The 18,331-nt window shown below is 45.3% G+C and overlaps 1 protein-coding gene across 14 annotated transcripts in view; it reads right to left on the bottom strand.

The window, feature by feature from the left end:
- Positions 1–11,681, bottom strand: part of MSI2 (musashi RNA binding protein 2) — a 360,027-nt gene extending 348,346 nt beyond the window's left edge. For 6 of the 14 annotated variants that reach the window (XR_013961313.1, XM_080682350.1, XM_080682347.1 and 3 more), the window contains exons 1-5: positions 11,389–11,593; positions 11,042–11,082; positions 10,631–10,712; positions 9,844–9,928; positions 5,630–5,671 (exon numbers count right to left, since the gene is read on the bottom strand). Coding sequence is in view for 12 of the 14 variants with exons in the window: in XM_080682350.1 (XP_080538476.1) it covers positions 5,630–5,671; positions 9,844–9,928; positions 10,631–10,712; positions 11,042–11,082; positions 11,389–11,450 (312 nt within the window). In the remaining 2 variants the exon portion in view is untranslated. Of the gene's footprint in view, positions 1–5,629; positions 5,672–9,843; positions 9,929–10,630; positions 10,713–11,041; positions 11,083–11,388 lie in introns of all 14 variants that reach the window. The other 8 variants (XR_013961314.1, XM_080682352.1, XM_080682344.1 and 5 more) reach the window with 3 other exon arrangements.
- Positions 11,682–18,331: the final 6,650 nt, after the last annotated feature.

An 18,331-nucleotide genomic window follows, 5' to 3' on the forward strand; every position in this document is an offset into this window, starting at 1 on the left:
AAGACCCCGCCCCTCCCCCCCGGACAGATACTGAAGGACGTTCCCTATAAGGCTAAAAAGTTTATAGACTGTTCACTGGGCACCAGGAAGCCATGGAGGGTGTCCTGAACCCCCCGAAGCAGGCACACACACAGCCAGCAATGAGAAACAATTGAGCGAGCTCTTAAGAAATAAATACCCCGGATCCAACAAGAGGCCAGAGATGATGAGCTGCATCTCCCTGTGTGTTCTCGGTGCTTTTGGCCAAAGAATGTTTAGGTTTAAAAATACAAAACAGGACAGGCAGAAGGGGTGCTGCCTCAAGGGGCACCCAAGATGGTCAGCTGGCTCCTCAGAGAGTGCCTTCCTCCTCCTGCTCCCTTCATGTGGGACAGGAAAGTCTCACCTACTGGCCAAACCCTCTGAGACACAGAACACAGGAAAATGACCTTAACACTGAAACAAAAGCACGTGAGGAAAGGCAGAACCCGGGAAAGGACATTTGTAGGACGGGATGCCCCTCCCCCTGAGCTGACACCTGCTGCTGGCAGGAACGCAGGAAGGAGCTGCTGTCCCCAACAAGAAAGAGGCTAAGCCACTAACCCGCGGGGTCTTGGCAGTGTGGACAAGGGCTGCAGACACACGGCCACCTCCCCGCACTGGGAACCAGAAACCCACCATAGGTCTGTTAACTGTGGCTGCCCAGATGACAGCTGCAGATCATCCAAGATGATAAGACGCTAGCATGACCCAACCCACAGCAGTGGGGAAGGCCAGATGCTGAAAACTCACCCCTCGCCCTTGAGAAGCTGCCAAGAAACCGCTCCCCCGGAACAGGAGGCGCGGAACAGGAGGTGCGCGTGGAAAACGCCCGTGCTGCGCTGCACCCATCTGGATGCCTGCTCAACAGAACCTTCCTGAGAACAGAAAAACCTGCCTTCCAGCTCAGCCTTGCCGCAACGTAGCCGTGTGACCGTGCAGCGAACAGAACTTCCCTGGGTGTCAGCTGCCTCCACTGTGAAGAAGGCAGGCTGGGTTCCACTCATGCACTTAACAGTTACCAACCACCAAAAAGCAACAGCCCCCTGCCATCGGGGGGCTTACGTTCCCGTTAAGAATTTTCTTAGGGCATTTTCACCATCATGTTTTTTATTTCACAAAAATAATTCAATTAATAATATCAGCAGACATTTTTGCCAGGTTCCAGACAGAAACTTCCTGCATTCACCTTGGAAACAGCTCCAGGTTAAGCACTACACGATCCCTGTTTTACAGAGAAGGAAACTGAGGCTAGAAGGGGCTAGGGAACTCGCCTGGGGTCACGAGCTGCAGCGGAAGGCAATGGAAAAGGTTCTGGCCTCTGAGACTTAAGGAGCAAAATGGCAATAGTGGGGAATACTTTCTTATACACAAGGATAATGAAGGTAGACAGTGAGTTATGCCCAGACTCACTCTTGCTCTCTTCATTTGTCCTACAAGAAAAAGAACCCACAAGCTTGAGCAAAACTCTTCCAGGCTGCCAGCACATCAGTCCAAAGGGACGGAAGGATATGTGACATGACTGATCCCAATCATCTCCGTTTCTCCAACGGCTTCAAATTAAGTCATCTTTTTAGAGTAGCATGACCATTTTAATTTTTAAAAAGATAGAGGGGGAAACTCTTACATATTTCACAAAATGAAATGATCATCTGGAGAAATAGGAAGATACAGAACAGACCCATCTTCTGATCAAAATGCACTTCACTAATTAGCGGCCACTAGTCTCCGAAGAGTGGCCCCTCGACTGGTTAATAAAGCCCCATCGCACTTCACTTGAGACGTGAACATTTACATCGCAAAGGGGGATAAATGAACGGCGGGATTCAAAACCCTTCCTTCGGTTGCTCATTAAAATTCTGGTCAAAACAGATTTTTATTTATGTGATACATTAAAGAATATTATGACAGTACTAATACGAAATCTGTTCTTCACTGCCAGGGATTTTCTTTCGTCTTAAGTTACAGTTTCTTTCCACTGGTCTTGTTTTAACACCTCCATGGAATATTTCTCTGGCGAGTGACAGCAAGGAGGGGCGGCCAGAAAGCACTGAAATGAATTGTAACCAAAACACACGCTGACATATCATCTACAAGCTCCTCACCCGGTCGAGGAGGAGGGGCACAGCTCACCTTGCCGCTGGGACCTTAACACGCACACGCAGAAGTTTTATGGAAGGCAGATAAACAAGAAATAAATAAGTCTTGACTTAAAGTTCTCTTCCTGCCGGCGCTTTTTGGCCTCCAACACAAATATGAGTCTGAAATCCCCGTGGCTGGGCTCAAATTCTATCAGAAAATAACTGTGGACTAGGAAGGTGCTTTCTCCCCACCCTGCCCCGACTCCCAACCACCACACACCTCGCCATTTCCTCAGCGGCCTCCCTGGGGTTGAGCAACTCCAGGACCATCTGAGAAGATGCCCTGGAGGGTCAGATGGAGAGCTGCTAGCAGACAGTGCCACACAACAGGATGGTATCATAGGGGTTGGGCTAATCACCCAACCATGGCACCTCGAAGTCCTGAGGTGCTGGCTGTGGTTCTGCCCCTCACAGCCTGATGACCACTCTGTCACCTCCTGCCCATTACAGAGAGGGAATACAATGCTACCGCCCCCCGCCCCGCCCAGGCCAGCACCCTGGGAGAGGGCCCAGCGCTGGAGCCTGGTTGCCTGGGTGGGTTCCCTGTAACACTTCTCAACCCACGTGCACTTGGGTTTCTTCAGCTATAAAACAGAGACAGTGCTACTATCCACCTCACAGGACAGAGGTGAAGACAAAATGAGTTACTATATACATAATGTCCCTTCCACAGTGCCTGGCACTTCAATTCACATCATTATTATTACCAGCCCTCTCACTGAATTGGGGTGAGGGGCTAATTAAAATAACAGTAAAAATAGCAGGTAACACATAGGTATTACACTGCACCAGGTCTTTTTTTAAGTACTTTACCTTTATTAATGTATTTAATCTGCACAAAAACTCAACAAGATGGGGAAACTTGAGGTTCAGGGAAGTTCAATGATTTGCCCGAATTCATACAGCTGATGAGAGGCACAGCCGGGATCGAAAGTCAGGCTGTCCAGCTTGAAAATATCAATAACAACAAAAATGATTAAACCAACAATAATGGTGGTGGTGGCGGTGGTGGTGATGAGTTACAAGGCCCTCACCCTGTGCCAGGCTTTTATTCTTCACAACAACCTTCTGAGGGAGATACTGTCATCACTTCCATTTTACAGATGAGCAAACTGAGACTGAGAGAAGGCAATTTGCTCAATGTCACAGGACCTGAGATTCAGATGGAGATAATGGATAGGAAAGTCCTTTGTGAATTGTGTAATAAAAAACAAGGTATTGTTATAAAATCCCTAGAATCCCATGGAAAGATGTCCCTCCCCAACTGGTTTAATGTTTCTTCACATCTACGTGTGACATTCATCTAAAACATCCCAGACTCCGGGTTGGGGGGGAGGAGGGGTGGTATGTGTGTGTACTAGTACACACTGACAAGTTTAAGAAATATCCTGTCTCGTGTTCAAGTAGAATGCATCATTGAAAAACCAAATGCCACGATACAGTAAAATGAAATATGCCCTAGCTGATGTGGCTCACTTGATTGAGGGTCACCCCATGCAACAAGAGGTCACCGTTCGATTCTCAGTCAGGGCACATGTCCAGGTTGTGGATTCAATGGGAGGCAAGCAATCCAGGTATCTCTCTCACACTGATGTTCCTTTCTCTCTCCCTCTCACTCCCTCTCCTAAAATCAATAAAAACATCTTTTAAAAAGTCTCAGTCTTTAAGAAGCATCTAAAATTGCTAAATCCTGCCCTAACTGGTTTGGTTCAGTGGATAGAGCGTCAGCCTGCGGACTGAAGGGTCCCAGGTTCGATTCCAGTCAAGGGCATGTACCTAGGTTGCAGGCACATCTCCAGGGGGCAGCTGATCGATGTTTCTCTCACATCAATGTTTCTAACTCTCTCTCTCTCCCTTCCTCTCTGTACAAAATCAATAAAATATATTTATAAATAAAAAAATTGCTAAATCCTTCATCTAATTTTAAAAAAAAAAGTACTGCCTTCTTGTAAAAAAAAAAAAAAATGGGGGAGGGGCAAGGAGGAGGAGAAAACAAGTCAAACCCACGGTTTGACCAAGTCAGGGATTTTTCCAGTTTCCCTCTAGAGTAATCTGACCCTAGTTCTGGGTGATCAAATGACTAACCTGGAAATATGAAGATTCACACACTTAGGGAAGAAACAGCAATTCTCCGAAACCCAGGAAATGCTGCTTATTCTGGAAGCCTTCTGCAATGTCAAGGGTCACTCAGAGTTCAGAAAGCAACCTTTAAGCAGTTCAGACAGTCCCAAAGTTTATGCTCAGTAGAGAAATAATCGAACTGCTTTGGCTTGTTAATTCCTATTATTTGCTTAACATTAGGGAAAAAATGCCTTAAAAAGTATTTCACTCTATTTAAGGGATTTGTGCTTCCTTAGAAAGAAAGGAAGAAACGTAAGAAAAAAGGAAAAAGAAAAAAGGGAGGAAAGGAGGGAATCGCATGGCAGAATCAGACCTGAAATTCTCAAAATACCATCCATAATTCCAACTTTTTCCTCACTAATGTGCAAAACCATTCCTCCCTGAACACAATCACAAGGTTCCACTTCTAGGAGACCGAGCTTAAAGAAATAAACTGAGTTTGCTAAAGCCATAACCCGTTTTCTTTATGACCTACAATCAGAAGCTTCACCTTTTCCCCTTTCCTTAAAAAAATGCCAAGGCCACAGGTGCAGATAAAGTCTTTCTTCCAATGTTATACAGGAAAGAAAAAAAGTATAATGCAAAAGTGCAAATTTAAAGGTAAGCCATAAGCTCTTCACATTTCACCTCAGGCTCGGGCAGCTGTGTTCCCACAGCCACACCTGGCAAGCTCAGTGAAAACTACTAGCAACACACTTCTGAAAAAGCAAAGGCCTATCTCAAGCCTTTAAGCAAGTCTTGTAGTACCACTCGGACAAGCTTACAACATTTTCAGGACTTCTCTGCCCAGGCGCCAGCACTTGCAAGAGCAGTAGCACAGCGGGTTTCAAGTGTGCCCTTATTTATCCAACCAACCCGAAACCCAGACATCCACAGACTCCCCAGTCAGATTTAGGGCTTTATGGGTCTATGAAGTTGTTTTTCCCAAGAGAGGACAAGCTACTAAAATTCTCCTCCTCTCCATAAACTCCAAGTTGTAAGGCCTCAAAAGAGTACCCTCCAAAAAGGGTCACAAGGAAATGTCCAACTTTTCCTGATATGATCTTGGCAATGCTTAAAAAATAAATAGAACACTTGCATAAATATTGCACCAGACGGAGCTGTGTCCTCCCACTAAAGATCGGGCTTGTCCCTGCCTCAGCTGTATGCTCAGAACCCACCTCCAGGTGGCTGACTCGCAGACGCAGGTTATCTCCAAGTGCCTGGCCTCGCACAGCCGCGTGCTGTCACCAGGAAGGAACTGTGTGCACCAGGATTCAGTGCTGCATTGCCAGTGCTGTGTTTGAAACCTGGAATCCTTGGCAACCGTGTCTGAGTGCTACAATCCTATTGCCAATTCTCCTACTTACCTTGGGTTGCGCTCGACGAGGAAATGCAACCTTGGGGTCAATCTAGGAGAAAATGGAAAAGTGGGAGTCAATTGCAATACTTTCAGGAGAGGAAAAAAATTATGATTAATCACCTAATTATTAATCACTCATTTCTCAGGCTTTGAACCCAGCTTTTAGTAACATCTCGGGCAATCCAAAAAAGTTTTTAAACTTGGGTCCAAACATTCTGGTTTCTCCCCAAAAATGTAATAAATAGAGCTAGCCTTTCTGAAATGTCCTACCATGTTATTCAATGTGTGATACTGTTAATGAACCAGATCTCATGGATTCTTATGTAGGCCAGGGCCTACAGATACTGAATCATACAGATACTGAATGCATCGATCTAATCTGCAATGCATGGCTAGGTGAAAAAGATGGGAATGTAATCACTGAAAAAAATCATAGCCTGAAAATTAAATGTAAGAATCTTCCAGCAGTAACTGGATGGTATTTCTTCTCCCCGGTGAGAACTAAACAACACAGGAGGGGACGGATATTCCAAAAATTTTGAAAATCAATGACATCCAAAAACACCCCAAAGACATCCAATGCAATACTCTGCTTGAGTTAATTCACACGTTTTTGCAAGAGTTATCTAAAATTAATCAAAGGGATAGTTTATTCTGTAGTTAAATCTCAAAAGAAAACAGGTAGTAAAAGCTATGGAGCCCAACTTGGTTCTTAAAAATAATATTATTATTAAAATAAAGGAAACACATGAGCTAACATCCACCTGGATTTTAAAAATCACAGGGGGGTAAAAAAAAAATTCTATAAGCAACCTAAACCCAAATAAACATCATCAAGGGGAGAGGGTAAAAAAATTTTTACTAAAAAAAGAAATCAGAATGAAAAAGAAATCAGGGTATTCTCCTGCCCTAACACCAATCCCAGTAGGAAAACATCCTCAACCCTAGATTAGACCACTTACAGAACACGAGTCTCAATCAGGGACTGGCTTTATATTCAAACAATTCCCACCGAAGTGTTTGAATCTAATAGGCTGGGGAAAAGGTGTTGAATAGAAAATATGGGTAGGGAAGAAATAAAAAGATTCCCAATGTTAATTTTCATTAAATTTCTAAATGTCATGAGTCATTAGGTGAAATTCAATGGGGAGAGTGGCATGAATATTGCTACCATGTAGTTATTTATAGGCTTTGCCTCTCATATTAAGATTTCCCCCTTGCCCTAACCGGTTTGGCTCAGTGGATAGAGCGTTGGCCTGCGGACTCAAGGGTCCCAGGTTCGATTCTGGTCAAGGGCATGTACCTTGGTTGCAGGCACATCCCCAATAGGGGGTGTGCAGGAGGCAGCTGATCTATGCTTCTCTCTCATCGATGTTTCTAATTCTCTATCCCTCTCCCTTCCTCTCTGTAAAAAATCAATAAAATATATATTTTTAAAAAGATTCCCCCCCAAAAAAATGTAAATCTGAACCTTGATTTCAGTTCTGCCATGGGGTTAAATAAATAAATAAGAGTAATGCTCTGGGAGAAAGCCCACAGAGGGAGGAAAGGCACATGACAGGTCATTCTTGTTCGCAGACTTCACATCCCTTAGGACCCCAGCGGGTAAGACATACAAAGACCTACCACTTTTATTAAAGTGGTTTAAAGACCTAACAAAAGTCTGCAGCGTGTTTGTTTTCTACCTTTCAACATCACCTGAGAAATGAGAGATTAGTTTTCAAACACTAAAAGAGAGAAATCTCTGATCTAGGAAACTATCCTTTCATCAAGATTAACATTACCGCATCTACAGGTGTATTCAGCACTGACTAGAGCTGTCTACGAGAGAAATACAACAGGTGTGGATTTCCATTCTGTTGACCCAGCGTAAGACAGATACGTCTCTTCGTAAACACTCTCAAAGTCTTTTTTTTTTTTCTTTTTTTTAGCTGACAGGCACACAATTGCAATAATAAGTCATCTTGTTTGTCGGGTAAAAGGTGAGGGACGTGTTAGGGAAGAGGCCAGGAGCTGGAGGGAGCTGAGAGCAGGGAAGAATGGAGCACTGAAAAAATATATCTAAAATTACAAAACTCAAAGCCAATTCGGAATTCCTGTATTGGATGTTGCGATAACAGCGTGTGTTCCACAATGAGAGTTCTTCGGTGTGCTGAGATCTCTAAGGGAGAGGATAGGTCAAGGTAAGCATGGCAAATCCCAACCTTTTGCACGTCCCTGTCAACTATTTTTTAAAAACGAACAAGAAAGAAAACTACCAAAAATTAAAACATTAGTTAGTTAGGTTCAGCTCTACTTACTGTAGCTACAAATCCTCTAGGAAAAGACTAGGGTACTATTTTGGATGTGAATGGCCATTACCTAAACAAAGCTTTTAAGGTAACGGTAAACAAGATCCTCTGTTTCCATGTCAATAAACCAACCGCTTCTGCCTCCTGCACTGAACGGTTGAAACAAAGTCAAAAGCTATGTTATACTAAATCATAGTAACTAAAACATGTCTACAAACAATTAGGGAGGGGAAACTGCAGGCTTTGCACCTGATAGTGAGGGATATGACCCACCAGCCACTGTAGAAACCAGATACTCTTTCGCCTACCCAGGGTGGGGAAAGGGAATGGATAATACATTCCCGAATTTGCTTTGAAATATTTGCCCTCTAATTTTACTAGCTTTTTGAAATGTCTAACCAAAAATCAAAGAGTAAAATAATTCTTCAAATATCCATTATCATCCTACAAATGATCGTCCCTGAAATTATATGACCTAAAAGGGCCAAAAGGCTGGGCCAGGGCTATGACAAATCCAGTACAATTAATAAAGCAACTTAAGAGGGTGTGGAGTCTTATCCAAAGAGGGTAAATTTGCAGGCACACCAAAAGTGGCCAGGTTTTTGTTTTATTTTTCTTCTATTTAATGTTAAAGTGAAAAGGAACTTGGAGCCCTCGTTGGTTTGGCTCAGTGGATAGAGCGTCAGCCTCCGGACTGAAGGGTCCCGGGTTCCATTCCAATCAAGGGCATCTGCCCAGGTTGTGGGCTCAATTCCCAGTAGGGGATTTGCAGGAAGCAGCTGATCAGTGATTCTCTCTCATCATTGATGTTTCTATTTCTCTCTCCCTCTCCCTTCCTCTCTGAAATCAATAAAAAAAAAATTTTTTTTTAAAGGGACTTGGAATATCATCTCAGTTCCACTCCTTTATTTTAGAGAAGAGTAAAGTGAGGCCTGAGGCAGAGAACAACTTCCCAAAGTTTGAAAGGGGCAGCTGGGACTTGTCCCACTACCCCACCAGAGAAGTGAGTCCCAAGTAGCAGAGCACTGCATCCCAATGTCACCTCAGGTCCCCTGCTTTGGCAAGATGTATAAAAACTGTGGGAAAATTCTAGAAGATACAAAAGGAAGGGAGGTGAGCACAGAGCCAACACAAGGGTCTAAATAAAATACTACACATGCATACACACATACCCCATTAAATGTATTATTCCATACCGATACTCTTTCTTCCCTTCCTCTTCTGACCTCTACCTAGAGACTTCCCCGCCCCTCAACACCGGGCTTCAAAACCTTCTAATGCTATAAAAGTACCCACACTCACAATAAAGAATCTGAGAAAGAAAGGGAAAAAAACAAATCACTTTAAAACCCAAGGCCTTATCAGCCTTAGATTTCACGCCATCTGGAGTCAGCCACTGGATGCCCAGTTTGGCCCTGGGAGCTTCTCCTTTCCTTCTCAAATCCCATTCCAAAACCAAAGTGCCCCAAGAGGAACCTGTTGCCTGGACCTGGATTAACGCCCCCTGATTCTTCCTGACCCCTGGCCCCTGAGCCAGGAAGCAGGCTGTGCCTTCTGAAAGCCAGTTCCCACAGCCACAGTTGGTTAAGCATGCTATATGCTCCCTCTCTGCTCCCTCGGCTGACAAAGAAAAGTTGCCTTTGCTCAGTGGTGGAGTTTCTTTGCATGGTCCCTTGGCCCTGAAAATAGCACCCTCCCTCCAACGGACCCCTCCCCCAAGTCTAGCTTGGCAGCAACTGGGGCAGGCTCTAAAAAGAAAACCCCAAACCTAGCGATGGTAGCAAACTTTAGTGCCAATTCGCAAGCTCTGCTTAAAAGTACCTGGCTCTCAGCACAGAAGCAAAAGAAGGCACTGTCCCTTTAAGTGGGGCTGTCAATGCTCAGATTGGTCCTGAAAAGGGGCAAACAACAACAAGGAAAAACAACCTACCGTCTTGGAATCTAACTCATGGTGGGGCTGACCTAATACTTTATCTACACTTGCTGGGTCTGCGAACGTGACGAAACCGAAGCCTCTGAAATGAGACAAAGAGGGAGAAAAACAAACAAGAAAATGTGACACCATTGAAAGCAACAGGGAGTGAGCCCTACTGCAGAATGGGGAGCAAAAGTTCCTCCGCGCCCCCCACAGTCCTCCTCCAATCGCCCTCGGGTCTACAGCCCTCCACCTCGCAAGAAACTACACCAAGGTTAATGGGGGAAGTGGAACGGGGACAGAGCTGGTGGAGGTAACTTGGAAAAAGCTGGTGTCTCCACTCTTTCGCCACCTCAGTTTCCTCTCCACCTCCTCCCCTTTCCTTTCTTAACGCTTTGTTTTATTCCGATGAAAACCCGGCAATTAGGAGAGATTCGTCCAGCTCCCTCACAGGGGTTTAAGAGTTTGGGGAGCTGGGAGTGGGAAGAAGCATGTATTTAAAAAAAAAGAAGTACGTGGAAAGTGAATGAAGCTGAATGTCATTTTAAACAGGAGAAAAAGAAGCGACGGGAAAATGACTTAAAGACGGAGAGCTGGGGATCTCTGTAACCAGACAGAGTTCAAGCCCCAATTTATAATAACCTTTGAGGTTATGGGGACAGGGGTGGAATAGAGCGACGTTCGAAACCAGCCACATGCCTGAGCCCCATTCTAAATCCGCTTAGCTACTTAAGACACCTCCAAAAATAACACTTAAACTTTGTTCTAAAATAAAGGCAAAATCCAGAAGGGAATGGTTTACCTGGAGCGTTTCGTAGTGGGATCTCTCATGACCATACATTCTCTAATTTCTCCAAATTTGCTAAAATAGTCTCTAAGGCTATCTGTAGAGAGAGAAAGAGAGAGATGGGGGTGGGGGGGAGAAGGTGTGGGGAAAAAAGCAATGCAAATTTTGATCAAGGACAAAAACCAAAAGTAGTTTTCTGTTGTTATTCTGTTTTGTTTTTGCATTTTTTGCACACGCGGGGGAAATTCGGCAACAGAGGTCGCGTAGAGGGCTCAGAAAGGATTTGCTATTTAAAAAAATAACCTTGCACAGGAGAAGTGGGGAGCCAATGGCGGGGGGGGGGGGGTGCTCCTACACTGGGATAACAAAGAGCAATAAAGAAGCCAAGAAGGGGGGGACCCAGGCGTCCCCCCCTCCCTCCCTTACCTGGTGAGGTCTGCCAGCTCAGTCCACCGATAAACATTTTACTAGAGGGAGAAAACATAACAGAAGTGAGCACCGATGTCAGATCGGCCATTTTGACGTGTAACTTACAAAAGCTAAAAGGAAAGCGGGGGGGAGCGTTCAAGCGAGAGCCGGGAGGTGGGGTGGGGGAGAAGGTGACGGCGAAATGCAATCCAAAGGTGTGTAACTTCCACGGGGGGAGGGGGGCGCGCGGGAGGGGCGGGGGGGGGGGGGGGCGCGGGAGATGCCGGGCTCCGCGCACCGCCGTCCCCGCCGCTGCAAGGAGAGCGAGCCCGAGGCGGCGTGGTGGGCAGCGGCTGGAAACTTACCCGGGGTCGTGCTGGGAGTCGTTGGCGCTGCCCGAGGTGCCTTGGCTCCCATTTGCCTCCATATCTGAGCCCCCCCGCCCCCCCCACCCCCAAAAAACCGAGCCCCACAGCGATCGGAGCGGAGCGGCGGCCGACTCCGAGCCCCGAGATCTCCCGCTCCCTCCTGCCCCTCCTCCTCCTCCCCCCCGCCCGGGCTCCTCCGAATCTCTCTGCGAGCGGCGGAGCCGGGGCAGCGGCGGAGCCGTCACACGTGGGCTCGGCTTAGCTCAGCCCTGCTGCTCGCACACCCCCCCGTCCCCGCCCCCCCAGCCCATCCCCACCTCTCCCCCTCCTCCTCCCCACCCCCCTCGCCTCCTCCTCCTCCCCCCTCCTCCCCGGCGCACGTGGGGCGGAGTTCTATAACGTCGTGTAACCAATGCCGGTGACGTCACGCACCCCGGTGCAGCCCCCGCCTGCCCGCGCGCGCACAGGCGGCACCCCCCCCCCCCGCCCCGCGGCCAGACCTACGGGGGCGGTGCACGAACCCCGCGGCCCGAGGGGGCCCCGCCTCCGGGCGGGCCGGGGCTCCGGGCTTGAGGAGCGCACCCCGACTTTCCTGGATCACATGGGCTGCGAGGAAAGGGTGGATCGGGGAAGGGGGAGGCGCGGGAAGCTAGCGGCCGATCCTCAGTCGGACAGGGGAGAAGACGACCCCCACCCCCGCTAGTTCGGCCTCTCCATTCAAGTTCGCTGGCCGCGGCAGCTGGGATCCGGGGATGGCACCAGACGCCCGCCCGGTTCTGCGCCCTTTTTCCAGCCACCGCGCAGAAATTTAGGTCAAGGACGTCGGGATCAAACCCAAACCCTGGCTCTCCTTGGGCGGCCCCCGAGATCTCCCAGGATCCGGGGGCTTCAGGATTGCCGAGACCCTCTCGCACAAACACCAGCCACAAGTTTTATTTTCCTTTCGCGCTGAAGTTCTCTTTGGCTCTCGCTCCACACCGGCAAGTCTTGCGCCGCTCCCCGCCCTTCCCCGGCAGAGGTACGAATCCATGCCCGGGAAAGGTTATTTTGGAACTTTGAGAAACTGACGCGATTCCAGTGGTGAGAAAGCGCCGAAGAAAGGGTTTCCACGCTAATCATATAGCGTTTTAAAAAATAATAAAATCGGTTTATAGGGGTCAAGGTCAAACGATTGAGATTCAAAGCAAAATTTTGTATATAGTAAAAAAATTAGTTTTGAAGGGTTTCTGGGATGACTGGGAAGGGTAGTTATTTTAGGAAATTCCTCTCCCAACTTTTCCATTATACTTTAGTTTCTATACCGAGATAGTATGCTTGCGATTAAAATAGCCCAAGACCCTCCACCATCTGAGGAGGTAGCTGAGGGTAGCTTCAGACACCTCCCCTCTCACTCCTCTCACCCATCACCTGCCACCTTAGGAGCTGTGTGGTGCAGCTGAAGGATCTGGCACACAGTAGGTGCTTAATACTGACTTCATCCCTTCCTCACTGCAAATTCCAAAAAGATGTTTATAGCTTCCCAGAGGCATCTCACACTTCTCCAGCAGATTCCAGGCTGGCCAAATTCAGGCTGGATCAATTTATGGGGTATTTAAAACAATTATCCTTATTGTTTTAAATTATTACAATACCCTGACTTAATGTAGCATGAGGGGCAACAAAGCTGTGGTTCACTGAACACTCAGACTAGTGTTAAGCATGAATCGATGCCCAGTAAACACTTTTCCATTAAACTGTCATAGGATTAGGACACAATGGAATATACTCAACACCAAAACTACCAAACCCACTGTGGGTCCTGGAAAAGTGGAAGATTTGAAAAATCTCAACACCAGCCAAAGCTGGTATGACCAGACTCTCTTAATCTCCCTGTTTCCTAAACTGAGATAATTTCTCCGTCAGGATTGATGGGTTGAGAAGAGGGACTGAAATAAGCAAATGTAAAAGTCCCCTTTTCACTGTAAACCTAGAAGGGTCATGCTTATTATCAATCATTACTTCACATGACTTTTAGAAGGTGCTTTAAAGCTTTATACCTCAAGCCCAAGCGTTTTCTGTAACTTCAAGCTGCTTCACAAATCATCTAGGGTCTCACATGTTGAAGAGCCCATTGTTATTACAGTGATTGTTTTTCATTATTATTCTCAATAACAAAATGCAGACAACAGAGCTAAATGGATTGTGTTTGGGATGTTTATGCTAGAACTGCAGACCATCAGAGGTGGAAAGGCCTTTCCTGACCCAACCCCCTCATTTTACATCAGGGTCCCGGAGAAGTTAAGCTCACCAGGCAGAACCCTGCCCCCACCAGTCAGTTCCTAAAAGGGGTTCTGGCCACCGGTGCAATGCCCTTTGGCTCTGCTGCCTGCATATTTATTCTGTCCTTCACGAGGCAAGAGTAGGGTGTCCTTGTTCCCTGTTGTGGACCTGCCAAGCTGACAGTGAACTGAATTAAAAGCCTGAGAGGGGCTAGCACTGCAGTTACAAAGTCATTGAGAGAGCGCTAGATTTTTTATCTCCGTTACTACATTGTTTTTACTTATTTTTAATTTATATGCAGTAACATTTGCTCTTTGTATTCTATAATTCTATGAGTTTTAGCAAATGCCTAGAGGTGGGTAACCACCACCATAATCAAGATCCAGAAGACTTTCATTGTCCCCCAAAATTCCCTCCTGCTGTCCCTTTCACTGCATGGATTATAATAGATTATTGTTGTTGTTATTATGCCTTTCTTCTCCAGTTCACTCAATATAGCTCATGGGTCAGAAGAATTACAGGACCACGATGTCAGTCATCCACCCTTAAAATCTCGACAGCTCATGATACTGTTGGACAATCCTTTCTTGTAACTCACTCTTCCCTTGGTATCCTTGATGCCCATATTCTTCTGGCTCTCCTCCTCTCTCTCCAGCCATTCCTTCTCTGTCTCTTTGCCCTGACTCCTCCTCTACCTTTCCTTTCAATATTAGTGTTCATTCTCAACCCCCAGCTTCACACCCACTTCTGGGTGAGCTCCTCTGAGATGGGTTTAAATACCATTTACGTGCTGCTGCCCCTCAAAATCTTCAGCCTGACCTCCCCACTGAGCTCTAGGTTCTGGTTAATTTCCTATTCAACATCTGCACTTAGCCTTCCTAAAGGTCCCCAAACTCAACATGTCCAAAACTTGCTTTTTCCCCCCTAAATCTGAACCTCTTTTAAGGTTCCTTCTATCATCCTAGAGACAAGGTTGACCCCTCCCCAGGTTGACCCCTTCCCATGTGCAATCCATCATGAAAGTCTGTAGTATGTGGTATTTAGGTCTTCCTAAATATCTCTCAAATTCATCTTTCCTGTTACTGCATCCCAGATCTTCCACTTGAACCCCTGCAATAGCCTCCTAAACATTCTTCCCACACCCATTCTTATTCCAGTAATATGTCTAGAAAGCTTTCCCTAACCTTTCTGACCAGGTCAGATATCCCTTAGTATGTACTGTTATTATCCTGCCAGAATGTCCTCTATGTACCTTACTCTTTGTGATCATTTGCTTTATTGCTCATCTCCTCCCTCAAGCCCTAAGCTCTCCGTTTATTAGCACAGTGCCTATTGGTGGACACTCAATAAATATTTGTTGAATGACTGAAAGGGTGAATGAATGAATGAAGGTCAACATCTAATTTCATTGTAGGATTTTTTTTTTTATCCATGTCATGAGTCAAATTGGCTGTAATTTTCCCTTCTTGTATTGCCTTTGTCTGGTTATACTGGCCTCATAAAATGAACTGGTAAATGTTCTTTCTTTTTCCATTTTCTGGAACAGTGTGTATAAAATTGGAATTATGTGTTCCTTGACTGTTTGGTAGAACTTGCCGGTAAAATGTCTGGCTCTGGGATAAACATTTCCTAGGCTGATTTTTAACTACTGATTCCATTTCTTTAATGGTTATGAATCTCTCTGGGTTTTATACTTCGAGTCAATTTTTACACATTAAATTTTTCAAGGAAATTATTATCCATAACATCTTGGTTTTCACATTTATTGACAAAATGCAGTTCATAGTTTTCTCAATATATTTTCTCTGCTGCATCTATCCATAATGTCCATTTTTTCATTCTAAATATTATTGTATATGTATCTTCCCTTTTCTGAGTCAGTTGTGCCAGAGATCTCCCTTTTTTAACTAGTGTTTTTTTTTTCCTACTTTCTACTAGTGTTTTCAAAGAATCAACTTTTAGTTTAACACTGTTTTCTGGTTCATTAATTTTTGCTTTTATATATTATCAATATATCTCATATTCTTATATATAAGAACATATACCACATATAAGATATAGAGTATTATTAATATATACCATATATTATTTTCTTCCTTCTGTTCTCTTTGGGTTTGTTCTGTTGCCTTTTTAAAAGTTTCCTGAATTGGTGGCTTAAGTAATTACTTTTCAGCCTTCTCATTTTTTTTTTAATGTTTTTATTTCAGAGAGGAAGGGAAAGATAGAAACATCAATGATGAGAATCATCAATTGGCTGCCTCCCACACGCCCCCTACTGGGGATATAGCCCCCAATCCAGGCATGTGCCCTGACCAGGGATCAAACCCTGACCTCCTTGTTCATGGATCAATGCTCAACCACTGAGCAACACCAGCCGGCCTCATTTTTGAATTTTGACATTTAAGGCTACAGATTTCACTCTGGGTACTACTCAAACTACATTTCACAAAATATATAGAATTTTTATTATCATCCCAGGCAAAGAATATTTAGATATCAAATATGATTTTTTCTTTGGTTCACTATGTGTTTCCATTTCTAAACACACGGGGTTTTTTGTTTTGACTTTTATCTGTTTACTAGAGGCCCAGTGCATGAAATTCGTGCATGGGGGGAGGGGTGTCCCTCAGCCCAGCCTGCACCCTCTCCAATCTGGGACCCCTTGAGGGATCCCTCTCACAATCCAGGACTGCTGGCTCCCAACCACTTGCCTGCCTCTGCCTGATTGCCCCTAACCGCTTCTGCCTGCCAGCCTGATCACCCCCTAACCACTCCCCTGCCAGCCTGATCGACACCTAACTGCTCCCCAGCCAGCCTGATTGCCCCTAATTGCCCTCCCCTGCCGTCCTGGTCACCCCTAACTGCTCTCCCCTGCAGGCCTGGTCCCCCCCAACTGCCCTCCCCTGCAGGCCTGGTCTCCACAACTGCTCTCCCCTGCAGGCCTGGTCCCCCCCAACTGCCCTCCCCTGCTGGCCTGGGTCCCCCCCAACTGCCCTTCCCTGTAGGCCTGATCCCCCCAGCTGCTCTCCCCTGCAGGCCTGGTCCCCCCCAGCTGCTCTCCCCTGCAGGCCTGGGTCCCCCCCAACTGCCCTCCTCTGCTGGCCTGGTCACCCCTAATTGCCCACAACTGCCCTCCCCTGCAGGCCATCTTGTGGTGGCCATCTTGTGTCCACATGGGGGCAGCCATCTTTGACCACATGGAGGCGGTCATCTTGTGTCTTGGAGTGATGGTCAATTTGCATATTACTCTTTTATTAGATAGGATGTCTAACAATTGAATTCAGGCCAGAGAAAGTGGTCTGTATGAAGCAAATTCTTTGTTACTATTGAAGCTTGCTCTAATAAGTGGTCAGTTTTTCATAAATATTCCATGTGGTTTTGAAAAGAATGTATATCCCTTAATTGTTAAGTGTAGCCTCCTATATAGGTCTATTAAATCAAGCTTATTAATAATGTTATCCAGATTTTCCATAGCCTTACTATTATTTTGACTGTTTCATCTATCATTTTTATAATGATACATAAGAATCTCTTTATCTGACTGAATTTGCCAATTTCTCCCCTAAATCTCTCAAATTTTCCTGGAGGGAAAAATTATTTTTAAAATATGGTAAGGTACATCAAAAAGGGCTATTAAAACCTATGACTGTGCATTTTTCTCATTTTTACATTTTATTTCTCTTTCTGCTTTATGTATTTTGAGGCTATGCTATTAGGTATATACAAGCTTAGATTTACTATGTTTTCTGAGTGAACTTTTTAATATATGCGCAGATAATCTTTAAACCTAGTGCTTTTTGCTTTGAAGTCTATACCTGCGATAAATATAACTACTCACACTTCTAGTTAGCATTTGCCTGGCATATCTTTTTTCATCCCTTTACTTTCAGCATTACTATCTGTGTCTTAAAGTTTTAATTGAGTCTCTTGTAAACAACATATAGCTGAGTCTTGTGTTTTTATTTATTTCACTGACTGGAAGTTTAGTCAATTTACATTTAATGTGATAGCTGATATATTTTTTAATATATTTTTATTAATTTCAGAGAGGAAGGGAGAGGGAGAGAGAGATAGAAACATCAATGAGAGAATATCATTGATTAGCTGCCTCCCGCACACCCACTACTGGGGATCAAGTCCACAACCCGGGCATATGCCCTTGACCGGAATCAAACCTGGGACCCTTCAGTCCGCAGGCCGACGCTCTATCCACTGAGCCAAACCAGCTAGGGCAATGGCTGATATTTTTAATGGAACTTAGGGGCACAAGAATATATTAATCAGAATCTCTGGCATAAATATACTGTCATCATTGGGTATATTCATGGCCTTGTTTTATTTTTTTTAATATATTTTATTGATTTTTTACAGAGAGGAAGGGAGAGGGATAGAGAGTTAGAAACATCGATGAGAGAGAAACATCGATCAGCTGCCTCCTGCACACTCCCTACTGGGGATGTGCCCGCAACCAAGGTACATGCCCTTGACCGGAATCGAACCTGGGACCCTTGAGTCCGCAGGCCGACACTCTATCCACTGAGCCAAACCGATTTGGGCTTGTTTTATTTTTTGATATTATGAATACCTGTAAACCTACTCAACTAGCGAACTAAAACAGTAACAATGACTTACAATTACCTATGTGCTCCTCCCCATTTGATCCCCCTTCTGAAGTAACCAC

This window comes from Plecotus auritus, assembly GCF_963455305.1.
Source record: "Plecotus auritus genome assembly, chromosome: 7".
Lineage (NCBI taxonomy): Eukaryota > Metazoa > Chordata > Mammalia > Chiroptera > Vespertilionidae > Plecotus > Plecotus auritus.